General features: G+C 46.8%; 1 protein-coding gene across 1 annotated transcript in view; it reads left to right on the top strand.

Annotated features, from left to right (window-relative positions):
- LOC139341182 (homeobox protein Meis1) overlaps positions 1-16,553 on the top strand; it is a 79,813-nt gene that overhangs the window by 28,209 nt on the left and 35,051 nt on the right. The window contains exon 8 of the mRNA XM_070977559.1: positions 9,185-9,330. Within this exon, the coding sequence (XP_070833660.1) occupies positions 9,185-9,330 (146 nt within the window). The remainder of the gene's footprint in view (positions 1-9,184; positions 9,331-16,553) is intronic.

Below are 16,553 nucleotides of genomic sequence, written 5' to 3'. Positions count from 1 at the left end.
CTTTAGTTTGGTTAATGGAACTATACGCTCCAAACATGGGGGCATGATTACAGGCAGAACAGACTAAATGTTGGTGCTGGGATGATACATTTCCACTTAATTTTAGTTCATTAAACTGGTGTCTTCGATAGGTTGGATGTAGTCAAACGAGGTTGTGCTGCAGGATGTAATTTCACAACATTTGGCTCATCGGGAAAGATGAGATCATTTGAAAGGATGCGTTTTTGGTAAATTCACGTCGGTTAAAAATAACACTGCAGCTCAGTGGAGGGCTCCTGGAAGTTAAAGAAGTGTCTTTGTGCTCAGAAAAGAACATTTTGACGGCTTATTAAAGGGCTGCCCTGAGTGCATTTAGCTTTCTTCTTCTGAACGTATTTATTTAGCTGAGTGTTAGTTGTTCGAATGTGTTTTGAGCTCATAACAAAGTTTCAATGGGGTGTTTTTCCTTTGGTTTAGCTGGAGGCTCCCTCTCTTTGTCCCATGTCTGTGCTGAAGGACTTTTGAACGCCCTTCAGCACATCAGCTGACTTTTGGAAAGGACCGCCGTGCCATTGTGCTGTTAAGTGCTCTTAGCTTTTGTTATAGTCCTTGTCCTCTCTACCCTCCCTTCCCCCCTTCCCCTCGTCTTCCATAGTCCATTTGACCCTCTCTCCCCCCCCCCTCCCTCTCTCTCTCCCTCCGTTGGCTCGTTGTGTGAGTTTGACCGAGCTCGGTGAGTCGAAGGTGTCAAAAGCCATCAGAGAGGCAGCGAAACAATTGAGAGAGCGAGAGTTAAGAGTGAGAAAGCAGCGAAAGAGGCACGATTTCAGGAATCTTTCCATTTTGTGTGTGTGCGCGCGCATGTGTGTGTGTGTGTGTGTGTGAGAGAGAGGGCTTCCCTTCACTGAGGCGAAGAGTCTGCGGGCCCCCCTCTCACAAGTGCTCCCATTTGAACCGAGTCTGGCCTTCTATCTTCAGGTTAGAAAAAAAGAAAACGGCAACACAAAGGCAAGAGGGGAAAAATCAATAGTTACACAGCAAAAGTGCTCAACATGAAAGGGTGAATTCATCGCCCTACACTTTCATTTTAGCTTGTACCGTCTGTCTCTTTCTCCCTCGCTCTTTCTCTCTCGACTGATCTGGAAGTGGGAATAAAAGGCAGTCGCTGTGTGTGTGTGTGTGTGTGTGTGTGTGTGTGTGTGTGTGTGTGTGTGTGTGTGTGTGTGTGTGTGTGTGTGTGTGTGTGTGTGTGTGTGTGTGTGTGTGTGTGTGTGTGTGTGTGTGTGTGTGTGTGTGTGTTCTGTGCGTGGAGGCGTACTGCAGTTTAATGTCGTGTCGCTGCCCCACGCTCGAGGCAGTTTCCAGCGTGTCAGGCAGCCTGTGGTGATGACCCTTTACGGGAAAATGGCACAGAGAGAGCAGTCACATTTACACTGACATTTTTGCCATCACCTATGGCTATGTCAACAGGCCTGATCTCCCCCCTCACCCCCTCCGCCTCTCCCACAGACAGCAGTGGATGGCCTCGGCCAGAGCACACAGGGACACTCTCTCAGAGACAATGACCATTAACACAAGTCTAATATTCAGTAGTCTATTAAAGATTAATCATCAGGTTGATAAAATGTCATAAAACTGAGGCGAGGCAGCACATTGGAGCAGCTTGAGGCTGAAGGGCAGTTTGTTTTCTGTAGATTAGCATAACTCCTGTGCATGTATCTGCTCATAGGAAACACATGGAGAAGCGTGCACAGATACATTCGCTGTGAGTACCAACAGCGACACACTCAAACCGCCTCAGCAAAAGCCACATAATCTCACAGACCCGAGGGTTTGACAAACGCTTTTAATTAACTCCTAAATGCGATAACTTCCCTGCGCTCTTCTTTTTTCTGCTTCTGTTGTTAGCTAAACACGTTCTCTGTCTCTGGCTTCCTGATCTCCTCCTCACCAGATCACCGCAAATGAAATAATTACTCCAAACTTTGCTCGGATTCTCACAACAAGAAGTCTCCAGTGTGCTTTAATCACAAATAACCCTTGTAAATGACTCACCAGTTACTGTCATTATTGAATCTGTCAGCGCTGATCCACAAAACTGTTATCATTCAAAGCAACCGGCTTTGTTATTGCAAAGCACTCGTTATTTACTGTAATTACTTGAATGGAATTGTCTTTGATTACAGGAAGCAATTACTTAGCTCTCCCCTGATTGTTTACCTGGCAGGCCCCACTTTTTCTCTTTTGTAATAATGACAACTTTCTCCATCTACCTCATCTATTTCTTCATTATATTGTTTCCAGCGTCTGCTCTGCAAAGATTAATCTATGCTTCGGTGCGATATGATCCAAATGCGTTGGCTGAAGTTTTGAACAAAGATCTGAAAATAGTGGAGCGTCTCTCTGGCAAAGGCAGGAAGGGAAGTCTAGACTAGCCATATTGTTTTGTCGACAGCGCATGTCATTATCCGCAGAATAGTCGAGGGGATTTCTCTCTGTCTCTCCTCCTACTCGGGAATGAAAGGGAGGCGAAGCAGCATTGGTCACAGAGAGCGTTTTGTGTCGAAGTGAGTGCGTGTGTGTGTTGGTTTAGAATACTTTGCTCGTCATTATTGGAAAGTTGCCTCGTGGAAGAATCCGGAGGAACGGGTGCATGTGAGTGCGCTGAAGTGTGTGTGGCTCAATCTGGCGCGAGGAGAGACGCTTTTGAAAATGTGGCCCTACTTGGGAATTGTGTTGCAAGGAATTCCTGCATGTTCAGAATATTTGCAGGTGGGAGGGGCCTCCAGGGCCATGCAAAGGGAACCCCCCACTGCCTGCAACCCCCCCTGTGCTCCCCCTCCCCGAGTCTAGAGCTTATGAATGGCCTGAATACAATAAACGCCACTTTTTTCTCTCCTCCCTCCCTCCCTCTTGCGAGCCCTTCTTTACCTCTCCGAGGATTTCTGGGAATGTGATGTATGTGTATGTGTGTGAGGAGTGTGTGTTTGTGTGTCAGCGTCAGAGAGAAAAAGAGCGAGGAGGAGGAGGGCACTTTAGTGAATGTACATCAGCGTGTGCGTGCGCACTTTATGTATCATGTTTTCGGTGTGTGTGCGTCTATGTATGGATTTCTCGCCTGCCAATATGAGATGTGTGTATCCCATGTGGAACAGGATAGCAGGTCCCTCAGGCCTGGGCCTTGCCTGGGCAGCCAACCCAGGGTCATGTGAGCTTTCTGGGGTGTGAAACTCAAGGAGTGGCCCATGAGAGATCAGCTCCAGGTCACTCGCACTCACGCTGAAAGACACTCTCTTTCTCTTTCCTGCAACAAATAGCTCATAGAATAAATGCACTGTCATAACCTCTAAAGACCTGTCTCCATTCCCTCTCCCTCTGAGTGCATCCATGGCGTATAAAACCCTGCGAAAACATCTCACAGTATCCTCCAAAAACGTTTAGCCATCTGTGAATGATTCCTGCCACAGGATCCCACTCGTGACATCTGGCGCAAAGCTAATATTCATAACCCTTATTCCTCAACTCAGCAGTGCTTCTGTCAAGAAATTATTAGAAAGCTAAATGTCATTATTCTCTTGCGTTGCGCTAGAAGCGACGTGTCTGACAAGATCGCTGTTCGCAGATGACTGACTGGTGAAGCCGCGGCTGTTAATTTGCCAGGCAGCAGAAAAATGGCTGACACCTCGGAATGGCACGTGTGCCCGCTCGGAGGGGGCAGGTAGTACCAATCTCTGTCTTATGCTGAGAGATGGTTCATAATCAGATCATAACAGATTAGCCTAGATATTGCTTGATAATGTCAGGGTACGCCTTGAGACAGAGAGGAGCAGAGAAGTGATGAAGATGCAGGAGAGGGAGACGAAGAGACAGAAGGGAGGAAGCATCGTTAGCACTCACTAGTTGAAGACCTCATGGATATTTAGCAATGTTAACCCAGTTTACCTTCATTTTTAATTTTAATGTACCACTGTTTGATTTACAAAGAAAGAAAACTTCAGACCTACAGTGAGGAACGATAACAATGCCTCATGTGCAGCACTGTGCAAATATCCCCCATTCCAAGCACACACTCCAGCACACAGAGCGAAAGAGGAGAGCAAAGTAATGAAGTAGGAAGGAGGGGAAGGCAGGAATGAAACATGAAGTGGCAGAAAGGCTTAAATAAAAGCCATCGAAGCTGAATGAGCATCGAAGAAACTGTCTGTTTAGCTAATGCTAACGAAGCTAGTGAAAATGCATGAAGAAAGCTAACCTAGTTTTTACGTCATTATCTGTTTGCACACTGTGTTTGTGTGTGTGTTTGTGTGCGAGTGTGTATTTGTGTATACAGCGTGTGAGGGGACTGATAAAATATTCCTTCCCTTGGTTGGCCCCGGGGCATTTCAACTGCCCCTGGCTCCTTCCAGTCACTGGCCTGCTCCCTAATTGCCACACACACACACACAGACACACACACACACACACACACACACACACACACACACACACACACACACACACAGCATTCTGAGCTTCTGGATGGAAACACACATACATAAAGAAAGCAGAGATAGACACACACGTACAGACGAATGCACATCCATGCATGCATGCATTCTTCACACACGAACATGCACCCCCACCGTCCTGCATTGATTCCCCCAGCCTCCTCCTCTAACTAGTTGCAAAGATGTTGTCATGGCCGATCAGTGAGCCAGGCCCAGAGTTGTGCCCGTGGCTTTTCCTCATGGGGGGGGGGCTAGCCTAGCTGCCCCATGCTGTATGCACGCAGCTGATGCTCTTAATGAGCCTCTGTATGGAGAGTGGCTGACTGGTTCTCTGGCTGACTGGCTTACTAGCTGCCCGGCTAGCTTTCTGACTGAATGGCTGATTACTGTCTGGCTAACCGGCTGCTTCTTGACTGGTTAACGGACTTGGTGGCTTTATGGACGGCCTAGCTTACTGGCTCAGGGGACAACTTCCCTTCCCTGACCGGCTAAAGGGCTTATTGGCTGCTTATGTAGATTAATAGGCAAAAGGGAAAAAGAAGTAGAAATTTGGATGCCTTAGCCATCAGCTGTAAGGGCAGTGCACCCAAAAATCAACACTAATATACTATTTCCTCCCCTGATTGTTTCATCTCAGCGACTTCACTGCTCCCTCTGTCTGTATGGCGCATCCATCGTGTGCTGGAGGCATCAGTTGATAAGCGTATAATCAATGCTACACATGTTAGCATGTTTTTAGATGTATCCATTTTGGAAGACCTTTGCGTAAAAGTTCTGTTTTCGGCCTAGAAAATGTCAGCTTCAAAGGCCAAAATAGAGGAAGGAATTATCTGCATTACAGTGGACATGGCCTGACTGTCCCGCGTCTGATTTTTTCAACTGATTAACTCCATCTCTTCGCTCTCCTATCCATTATTTTCTCCTCCTTCATCGCTCCCGTCAGCGGCTTGAGCCTCTCCGTTCTCTCTTTGCCGCTCTCACTGAATACTCCACATCCTCCTCTCCCTCTCTCCTTACTCTCCTTCACCATCCCTGTTCTTTCCCTGTTTTAACCTACTTCTCTCTCTCTACCTCTCAAGCTGAGGTGACACTATTGACATTTCCCCAACATGGCTGCCAGACACAGCTTCAACACCTTTCCTGCTTCACCCTTCCTCGCTCCCACAGCCTCTCTCTTTTCTCTCCTCCCACCTCCCGCTCTTCCCTTGCTTGCTGGAGCTAAAGCAAAGCAGAAATTAGCCCCAGACCTTGCAGAGGTGATTGGTATCAAATTGCAGTGAAAATGGAAATGCCAATAAAATTGACGGCCTTTCTCCAGCCCTCCTCCTTCCTTTCCCCCCTCTAGGTAAAATAAGTGTCTATAGGTCAGACTTAGAAGTATTGAGAAGGGAGAGGAAAGAAAGGACTATTGGGAGTGGTTCGGGTTTCCCTCTGGTTTGGGGCTCAAGTTATGAATGACAAAAGTGGTCAAACTTTGCCTAAATTCTGTAAAATACGAGTCAGTTCAATTTCTGTTTCCTCATTGTTCATTTTATGTAAATGCTTTGAGGAGATCAGCAGCGTTTCTGTGCTCCTCTGACTCAGTTCAGTGATATGAGATGGGTAGAGGGCGTATCTCCCACATTATGCACCGTTCTGGGGTGTGTGATTAATTAATGATTAGCTAGAGGTCTTTGGATTTTCTGTAGGGCAACAATTGAGTCTTAAAGGTTGTAGCTGTTGCCTGCAAACCGTCTTATTCACCTTATATCTATAGATACAAGCAGTTTGGTTAAATATGACCGAACTCGTGCAGTGTGATTCTGTACTATATGGGGCAGTGGCAGCATAAAGGTTAGAGAGACGGCTTGTGACCGGTTCGATTACCAGACTGGAAAGAGCACCTGAAAAAGAGAGCATTGTACTCAGTGATCCCTGTTAAGTAAAGGTTAAAGAAAAAAAGCATACAGCATATACAGTAGTATACGATGAAGTACCGCATGATACGATATTAAGACGAAGCCTTACGATCAAAGAGTGCAGAGGAATCGGTCGTTTCTGAGCATCCACACCTTCATTACTCATTCTGTTCTTTCTCTGTCCCCTTCCTGTTTTTTCCTGTTTCCCCTTCTCTCCTTCCCTTTCTCCCCATGCTTCTCACGATTTCTCACCTCTTCCTGAGCGTGCCTGCTCGCCCACTCTCACTCACTCACTCACTCACTCACTCGCTCGCTCACTCACTCACTCGCTCGCTCACTCGCTCTCTCATTCGCTCACAATCCGAGCTGGTACTCTGGCCGTTTGCTTCTGTTTTCCCAACTCGCATGGGACAAGCCCCTAGGTTTGTTATTGTAGGCTTTGCTGAACATGAGCCGGTCTTTACAACGGATTGAAAGCATTTGCTTCCAATGAAAATCTGGTCTTAGATTACAGGGCCTCGGCTCGGCTCACCCCGTCTTTTCCAGTAGGCAGGGAGTCGTGGGGAGGAAAAGAGAAAGAGAGGAACGGAGGGGTGGGTGTATTTCAGCCCTGAAACAGTAGGCAGAAAAAGTCACTTGTTAAGCTCAGGCTGCATTTGTCCCGGGCTAATGATGTAACTGAAGCTTGCAACATGAGTGCGTTTTTAGACAGAGGGCGGTCGAAGAGCCGGGCGTATACGGTCTGAGTGTGGGTGGGGGGTTTATGAGTGTCAGGCTGAAACGATCAGTCGATTAATCAATTAATGGATCGACGGCAACACTTAGTTAATCGTTTATCAAGAAAAAGTATCAGACATCCAACTGGTTTCCACTCTCAGATGTGTGTTTCTTTGTTTTCCATCTTGTAAGAGGGACATTCTGCCATTCACCAATCAGAACAATAATCAATAAAGAAGAGTGAAAGTGTGTCTGCATGTGGTGTGCATATACGCTTACTTACAGCTAACTGCTCAAAGGCACTTCAACCTGCCATGCCGCCTTTGTCTGAATCCAACTTCTGACCTTTCTGGTGGTGCTCCAGCGGCCCAACCCCACCACCGGCTTCACACGCATAAGTGCATTATTAATGCGCAAAAGGTGGCGTCTGCATCAGCATCTATGAAGAGCAAGCTCTTGTCTTATCCCTCCCCCCACCCTCCAGCCGCGTCACCTCCACTTCCACACGAGCTTCATTAGAAAGCCTTCAATATGTGTGCATATGTATCTCCTTCTGCCAGAACAGTCGGAGAGAGAGCGAGAGCGAGAGCTAGCCAAGAGTGTTGTTTCGTATGGATCATTGAGAGCCTCTCTCTCCTAATGGTGTATATAATTCAGGTGCCCTCCAGGCATGCTTTCAGGAATTCTTTTGCCTGAGGTAATGGGGAGCAAAGGCCTGGGTTTTATGCCCTTGATTATTCCATTGATGTGGCAGGCTGGAAAAAAGTCATCTCCAACCGGATTAGCGCCAACATCCCCATTAATTATCGATGAATCGAGGGCTTAGGGTTTAGCTAGGTGCTGGGTGTCGCCCTCTGCAAGTTAGTGGAGTACGGGCCCACTCGAATGCAGTTATCTACTCGCGCCACTGTGAACAGACCTAGAAGCTTTAGAAGTGCTTTGTGTGTAATCAATAAATAACTGGATCCAATTCTGAGCACTGCCTCAGCGTTTTCTTTTTTTTTTTTTTTTTTTTACATTTTTTCCTTCCCCTCACTTCCAGTCGAGAGAGGCGGCGCAGGACAAAAGTCAGTTATCAGCCGCTGAAATTTCAAGCGGTGAGGGTGCTGCTTGTTTACCTCGCCTCATGTTTCTTTTATGATCATCGTCTTCATTGAGGGTGGCTCGCATTTTTGAATAATGATAATAACAATTAGGCTTTTCACAGCCACAGATGGGAAGAGCCTCTTTCTCTCCACTGGCGCTGTATAGAGTACGTACAGTAATTGGGTAGTTTTGAATATGTGCTGTGTGTGTGTGTGTGTGTGTGCGTGCGTGGGTTCATGTTGTCGAGTCTGAATGCAGAGAAAGGCCCGTGGAGCACCATCCTTTCACTTTTCCTCTCAGCGCTCAAATACTCTAAGCTGTCTCAGTGTTCCCCTTAGGTGAGGTTAACTGGCCTTAATAGAGCCTTATCGAAGCCCTACAGGTTGCTGTAAGCAGCCATGACGCCATTGTTATGAAAAGCAGCTAGCTTTGTTAGTGCTGTTTGTGCCTCTGACTTCCTTTTTTCCACCTATTTTCCTTTTATTTTCTGCCTCCCCCCTCCTCGCAACCTCCCCTTTTGTAGTGCCGTGTTACTCTTTCCACCTCAGGTAAAATGGCAGAATGCGCCGGGGCGACGCTTCAATAACTATTTTCCCCTCAGGATAATAAAGACTAAATCTCTCTGTCATTTTCAATTCTGCGCAAGCTTGGATGGGAGAGTGGGGAAATGCGACCTTACAAGTCCTTTGTGCTCCCGTTCTTCCTCTCTTTCTCGCAGAAAGATGCGAGCGCTTGCTGTGTTTTCAAGTGACGGGGGGGGGGGGGGAGAAAAATGAAAGGCAGGGTTATTTATAAATGTATTAAAAATGAATGCATTTATGAGGTGCTGTTTTCCAGCCATTCTCTGCTTGCCATTGTTGTGTCTCCATAACCCTCCGTCTGTGCATACAAAGCCCTCCAGAATTCCTTCGAAATCGTATTTATTCCCTTTGAACGTGGAGGCGCAGCGAATGCAGGAAGTAAACAAACTGTGCGTCTGATCTCCGCCGTCTCTTCCTGTTTCTCGTCATGTGACAGGTGACGGCCTGGACAACAGCGTGGCTTCGCCGAGCACGGGGGACGACGATGACCCGGATAAAGAAAAGAAACGCAACAAGAAGAGAGGGATCTTCCCTAAGGTGGCCACCAACATCATGAGAGCATGGCTCTTCCAGCACCTAACAGTGAGTTGAATGAAGCAGCATTTGTTCTCCGTCGCTCTCAGTTTCACATCACGTGTGCACGCTGAACTTCGCTTCACAGCCACGGGCTTTCTTACTCTTATGCACACACACACACACACACACACACACACACACACACACACATTTTCTCTCTCTTTCGAGCCCTGCTTCTGTCTTAGTTGACACACATACACTCGCGCACAAAGGAACACGTATACGCACACCCCCTCAGACGCTGAAACACTCATTGACACTCACAGACACACACACACCACCAGAGCCCCCCTCTCCTCCGCGGTGTATCCCGCTTCGTACGGCGAACACTTCAAAGACACGGGCCCGTGTAATCTGCCGGCGATCTCGGCAGCCTGCGCTCTCGCTCCTCATCTGCTGAAACTGAATAAGGTTGAAGCCAAGGAGAGACGCCCCTGGCCATGACTGCACATACATAGATGAACCTTATTAAGAACAAATCTGTCATTATTTAGCAGATGCCTGGGATGCTGCGAACGCCTGTGGTTTGGCTTTATTTTTCCTCAATTATAGCAGGGAATACCAATGCTGTTAGCACCAGCTGACAGCGTCACAAATTGTTCGGGTGGAAATAGTGTGGGAAAAAATGTATCTTGACACTGGAAGATAAACGAGCCAGCAGTAAATTAAACGCTGTCTTATTCAACACAAGTTTCTATCATTTTAAACACGAGTTCATCAGCCACAGCCGACATCTCTTAGTACTCACCAAAGGAGAAGAAGGAAGAGAATAACTAGAAACGTGTTCCTTTGTTTAACTAAATAGCAACTAGCAACTCTCTTATAATCACTGAATGCAGAATTTGCACCAGTGGCTCCATTAAGGAGTCACTCATGCCCAGTTTCAGCTTAATGCTGGTGAAGAGTGTGCACAGTTCATCACTGAGAAATCGTCTGAGAAAGTGATCCATTAGCACTATCCTGTGTATGCTCGTTGGTAGCGCTAACCTGTGTAGCATATAACACAAATCCTCTGGCTCACAGTCATTGTCAGGGATGATAATTAAAATTAAAGCTGTAAAAGTGGATAAAATCTTAAACCGCTTAGATTGAGAAATAACCAAACTGAAAACTTTAACTGTGTTTCCTTGGCTTTGATTAGCGTGACAAACATATTCCAGAGACTGGAGAAGTGCCTGACATGTTTGGAGCAGGTTTCAGACATCTGAGTCTCCGCTCACATCTGATTCTTCTCATTGAACCAATTGAAACATCAAATGGCAGTGCAGGCTGAATATCGGGTCTGATGTCAAAAAGTTTAAAATGATTTAAAGCAAATCTAAAATGAAGGCTTAAACTCATAGAAGCAGAGCTGCAGTGTTGACGGAGCTCATGTGTCGGAGCGACATCTTTACCGACTTCATCTTTACCGTTGAGTTAAATTCCTGATTACACTTTGAATCCACAGCCGTGTTGAGGAAATATGTTTGAAACCTAACTTCAGCCCGCCTTGCGTCACACACATTTCTGCCTGTGTCAGGAGTTTGTGGAGAACATGATACAGTTTGACTGAGTGGGTGTTGGTTTGAATTGCACAAGCCAACAGGGAGGATGCTGGGGAAAGTAATTTTGCTGTTGGATTATGGATATTGCACAGGCTCCACTTTTTATTTTTTTATTTGCAGCTTGTCGTTGATGTTGATGCACTGTGGAGTGTCTTTCTAGCCGTGTTAATGGCGAACAAGAGGGACGTCTTTCACTGCGTGCGCTGTAGTGAGGCGTGTAGGCGCAGATGTGTAGTGCACACCGAACATGTGCACACAAGGCTTCTTCTACTTTTTGTTTCTCTTCTTGCTCTCCTCTTTCCATCTGACCCTCACCACCTCCTTCAAAAACCACCGGCTCTGCATCACCCTGCACGCACACACACACACACACATCATCATCATCGCACATACACACTAATCTCTCCTCCAACTCCCTGACCTCAACCCATACACCCCCTGAAACCTTCGGGGCTACAGGGGAAAGGTGTTTGAAACATACACACATCCTGTCTGTGGAAATACAGCTCAGCACACAACCGCCTTGTGAAACGCACACACACACACACACACACACACACACACACACACACACACACACACACACACACACACACACACACACACACACACACACACACACACACACACACACACACACACACACACAGCAACACACCTACTGTGTCATATTACACCATGAGTTGGGCTTATGGGAGGCTTCTGCTCTGTTAGATCTCAAACAGTGGGAAGGATATAAGTGAGTGTCAAGGGAGCGAGGGAGAGGAGAAGAAGAGGAGAAGGCGAGGAGGTGAAGAGGGGGATAAGGAGGATCCATCAACCTTTTTTCCATCTCCCAGGCACAAGAGGAGGAGGAACTGAGACATGCACACATACAGGCACACAATGGCACATGGGCCATGTAGCTCTATGGCACAGAACAGAAAGAAGCTGCAGCTCTCACAGTACAAACAGTCCTAACGCTTTCAGAGCTGTGAAGTAAACTGAAAGGTTGATGGAAAAATCACATCCAGTACATTTACGCTGCTCAGTAAAGCCAAATAGAAATGAAACCCAGGCACAGAGGAGCACCATCTTTGTTTATGGGAAATGTGGTCTTAATTTTGAGAAACACTGGCATTAACAATACCACTGGTGTCAGATAAATGCTCGCCATGGTCCCATTTGTTTACACTAATCATTCTTCAGTGTCACCATTAATTTAATCAGCATATGTCCGTGTTTTTAAACGCTACGCGTAGCACCTCGAATGGAAAAACATTTACAGTATCTCTTACGCTGGCAGTATGTCTCTCGTAAACATGGACAGCTGATCCAGGCTCATCCACAGCATCGTCAGCTGGCCTGCCTTTGTTTCACAGCGGATGGAGGATGCGAGTCTGGCCTCTTAGAGATAGACACAATGCCAATTAGGCACACACAGATGCATGCATGCATACATGTATACACACAGAGTCATGGCACAGTGGTGTGGCCCTACACAGAGCGCTGAATAAGAGAGTCAGGATCTGTCAGCGATAATAAACATGCAGTGGAGAGACAGCGGGACATAAAAGAGGAGAATACAGTGGAAGAGAACAGGGTGGAAGTTTGGGTACCCACCTTAGTGTATTTTCTGTTATTCGCCCTCACACTTGGACCCTCAGGGGAGCTCCATTGTACCGAAGCGGAAGGGGAAGGTGGGTGGCAAACTGAGGCTGCGAGTGCACCAGCAGGGTGGGTGGTAGGTGGCATTCACATGGCTGTGTTTTTAAAGCTTGTTTTGAAGACATCACTGCATCTCTCATTGCATATCCATCAAGGATGCTAATTTCCATTGTCTCGTTCTAACAGCAGAAGGGAAAGATTTTGAAGCAGAGCGCCATGTTCGTTCTCGTGCGATGGGTAGAGTGACTGATAGAGCAGCGGTATTGAATTTGCGATGATGACGACAGTCGCAGCTCGCTGAGTTCTCTCCAACACGCCCAATGAGCTCATGTGTTGTCGACAGCGCTTGTGGGACAAGTTCATCGGAAGAATTTGGCTGCCCCGACTTGGACTGACTACAAAACATTAGCGTTTACCGCCTGTCACTGATGGGCGAACCACACAGATCGCTGCCAGCTTGACATGCAGCTGTAAACTTGATGGGGAACCAAAATAATGGAGGGGGGGCGGAGGCGGGGGCTTTTCCGCTTGTGTCCTCATCTCATTTTGATGTTTGTTTTCCATTGACATTCTTAATTAAACATATGTTGTGACAACCAGCAGTCGTTTGGTTTTAGTGACTGACTCGATGGGACATTTGATCGGAGAAATCTGTAAAAATGCTTTGAAAACAGCCTTTATAAACACCAGCGAGGACGTGTTTAATCGCGAGGATGCTAGATTTTTTGAAATAACTAAAAAAAATTATGATTTAAGCCATAGAATCAATTCTAATCTGATTGCATAACAGTCTGAGATGCTGCATTGTGCAGCAACCAAAGAAGTAATACCCAATCTCTGTTTCCTCCTTCCCTCCTATTGTGCAGTTTGAATCCACCCACCCCCCACCCAGTGCCCCTCCCTCCTCACAAATGGTATTTTCTTGTTTAATTTAACAAGAAATGAGTAGTAAATGAAAGCTCAGGCCTCAAATCCCCAACGCGCCCTGTGCTCTGCTCTCCACTCCCCTATGAAAAGGCAATTTGTGAAATTATGTGATAGAGTAATTAGATGGAATTCACCCCCGCCTCTCCACTACACACACCACCCGTATCCCCGTTTAGATCGTTGCCTTGCTAAACTCAAGTAGGTGTGTGTGTGTGTATGTGTGTGCAGAGAGGACGGGCGGGGGGGGGGGGGGCTTGGCATTCAGAGTGTTAGCATCGGTATATTAGCCTGGCAGACTGGGACACACACTCTCATACACATTATCACTAACACTCTCTCATTCTGGCTCTCCTCCCCTCCTATTTGTACACAGACTCAGTGTAACGAGGGGCAGCCGCGATCGCAGCTCATAAAAGAAGCCAACCCGCAAACCTTCAATGAGCTGCCCCCCCCCCACTTCTCCCTTCTCCCCTTAAAACGTGTAAAACGCAGAGAGAGAGTATAAAAAATCCAACTGGAAGGCATAATCCACCGTTAATACAATTAGAGTCTAATTTAACCGCTCGTGTACGCAGATGTAGCCGAGCTGGGGGAGCGCTTTTACCCCCCTTGGAAATGTTTTTTCTTTTTCTTTTTTTTTTCCAACACAGCAGCGTGCAGCAGGGTTTTGAACAGAAACAGGTGTGAAAAGCAATATAATTCATTTCTGCGCTGGCAGAGGAGGCCGGGAGCCTCGCCGTCGTGGGCCCTGAGTGGTGGAGGAATCCAGGCGGGGTGTGCGGGGTGGGAGGAGGGCGAGAGGAGGTGATGGATGAATGGATGGATGCATGCATGGATGATAGATATTTTCACCTCGTATCTTCATGTCTGAGGTTGGATTGAGCAGAACAGAGAAGGGCAGCATGTTGGAGGACGGTGTCTGCGATGGACAATATTCAATTTTTGGTGATTTTAGTAACACATTATTGTTGCTGTGCCAATGCAAGGATCCTCCATGGAAGTACGCACCAGGAATTAAATAGTTATGTGAAGTTTTTTTTGTACCAGAGTGACTCAGTATTGTGTGTAATCTGTTCCTAATAGAGTGAATATAATCAGTATTTAACAGCGTGATGTAAACTGAAGACTTATCACCTCTTCTCAGCTAAGAGAACGCAAGCCAGATATGTTAAGCCTCGTGTAAACAACAGAAGGGAGGAAGAAAAAAAAGCTTTCGAGGTCAGGGTTCACCATTGCCTCAGATGCCATTAGTCTTCGGCTGTTTATTGCTGGAGCCTCCACGTGTCAGCGCCCTGGTCACCCGCAACAACCCCGACCCATCACGGCAAACCCACATCTAGGAGGGTGTCACCCGACTGGTCCAACCAATTTTTTACACGCAAAATTGTCCCTTTTCTTCATTCCCACAGCAGTCATTTGTCTGAGGCTTGTTGCCATTTTCGCCTTCATTCCACAGTTACGGTGATAAGAAGGAAGTGTGGAGGGAAAAGGGGGATAACCTACAGTGTGACGAAGATACAATGGCTGAATTGAGTCCAGAAGGCGGAGATGTTACGTGTATTCTTTCTGGTGGTCCTGTGATTGCTGTTAGACTTGTTTGTCTTAGCTATACGCTGCACAAATTAAGGTTCCTCATGAAGAATAATTTCAGTTGATCGTCCGAGCTGCTCAGACGCCTCGGTAATAACTCCGAGGAGACGTCAGGAAGTGAGCGTGATAGGAAAACATCTGCAGACTTTTTATGTGTTTTCATTCATTTATTCATAAATGACAACGAAGGCGCCATGTCCATCCTGGTACTGTAAAGTAATACAGTGGCCTGTGGTGCCTGGTGTGTCCGATTAGGTCTTAATTAAATCTGAGAGGCAGGCAGAATCTTAGGCGCCACTGCATTAGGATTTCAAAGAGGTCCTAAGTGACAGACAGACAGACATATTTGCCAAAGGCCTGGCATGACACTGCAGAGAGACAGAGCGCAAAACAAGTGAACAAGTTAGTCTTATTCTTAAGACTTTTAATTCGTTTCGGAGAGTTTATATCTGGGAATAGATTTGGCTTTGGGCTGTGTGTTTGTGTGTGTGTGTGTGTGTGTGTGTGTGTGTGTGTGTGTGTGTGCATCTGTCTTGAGGACTTGTGTTTGTGTAAATGTGTGTGTGTGTGATTCCTTTGGCGCATGTGTGTATGTTTGCACGAGGGCATTTGGAGGCAAAGACTCGTCTGTACCAATCGCAGGAGTGGATGGTGTCAAAGAGGAGGCAGCTGAGTCAACCTGCCCACCCCCACAATACAGACACACACACACACACACACACACACACACACACACGCACATACTGTGCACCAACCCCCACATTACCCCACACCTTGTAATGAAAACATCATCAATTATCCCTCTTGACAGGCCCCAGGGACTAAAGGCAGACAGCTCTCTTTGGGGGCTTCTCTTTGTAGACTGACCCTCACAGATACACAGACTTACTCTTTGCAATAATTTCATGGGGGGGCGTGCGTTTTTTTTTTTGTTTTACTATTAAAAGCTGATAGGCACATGACCTGTCTTCCAGGAGGGTGAATAGCGGTCCATGGGAGCTGATAGTAGATAGCAGGACAGGTCCATGTGGTGGAGGTGTCTGTGTGTTATGTGGGGTTCTGGTGGTGGGAGGGTGGGTTGGGGGGGGGACAGAGGGAAGCCATCAGTCCTGACAAGGACTCCTGGAAAGGCCATCTGTTTCATGATGGATGGATGGAATGATGGATGGATGAGTAGATGGCTAGAGGGATACAGTAGATGGGAGAAAGACTGACGCATGGCAGATGTGGGCAGTTTGGAAGATATCCATTGGTCTGCAGAAATATTGGGGCTGAACACTGATGTTCTGTTGTTCTGTGACGTCGGTTGAAGAGTCACTGCTGCTGTTTAGAAGAACAGAGCCCTTTATTTGCTTTGTGATTTCTTTTCTTCCTCTGCGGTTCCCCTGCTTTGGTTCAGATGTAGTTTACGTACCCCACCTGAGACCTGGCAGATGCCTTTAATGCACTTTAATGCGTTTCATAAGTTTGGGTTTTTTAGAGTTTAGGGGTTCAGCGACCGTGCTTCCATCTTGCCAAGAA

This window comes from Chaetodon trifascialis, chromosome 13, assembly GCF_039877785.1.
Source record: "Chaetodon trifascialis isolate fChaTrf1 chromosome 13, fChaTrf1.hap1, whole genome shotgun sequence".
Classification (NCBI taxonomy): domain Eukaryota; kingdom Metazoa; phylum Chordata; class Actinopteri; order Chaetodontiformes; family Chaetodontidae; genus Chaetodon; species Chaetodon trifascialis.
This window is presented reverse-complemented; position numbering and strand designations above follow the sequence as displayed.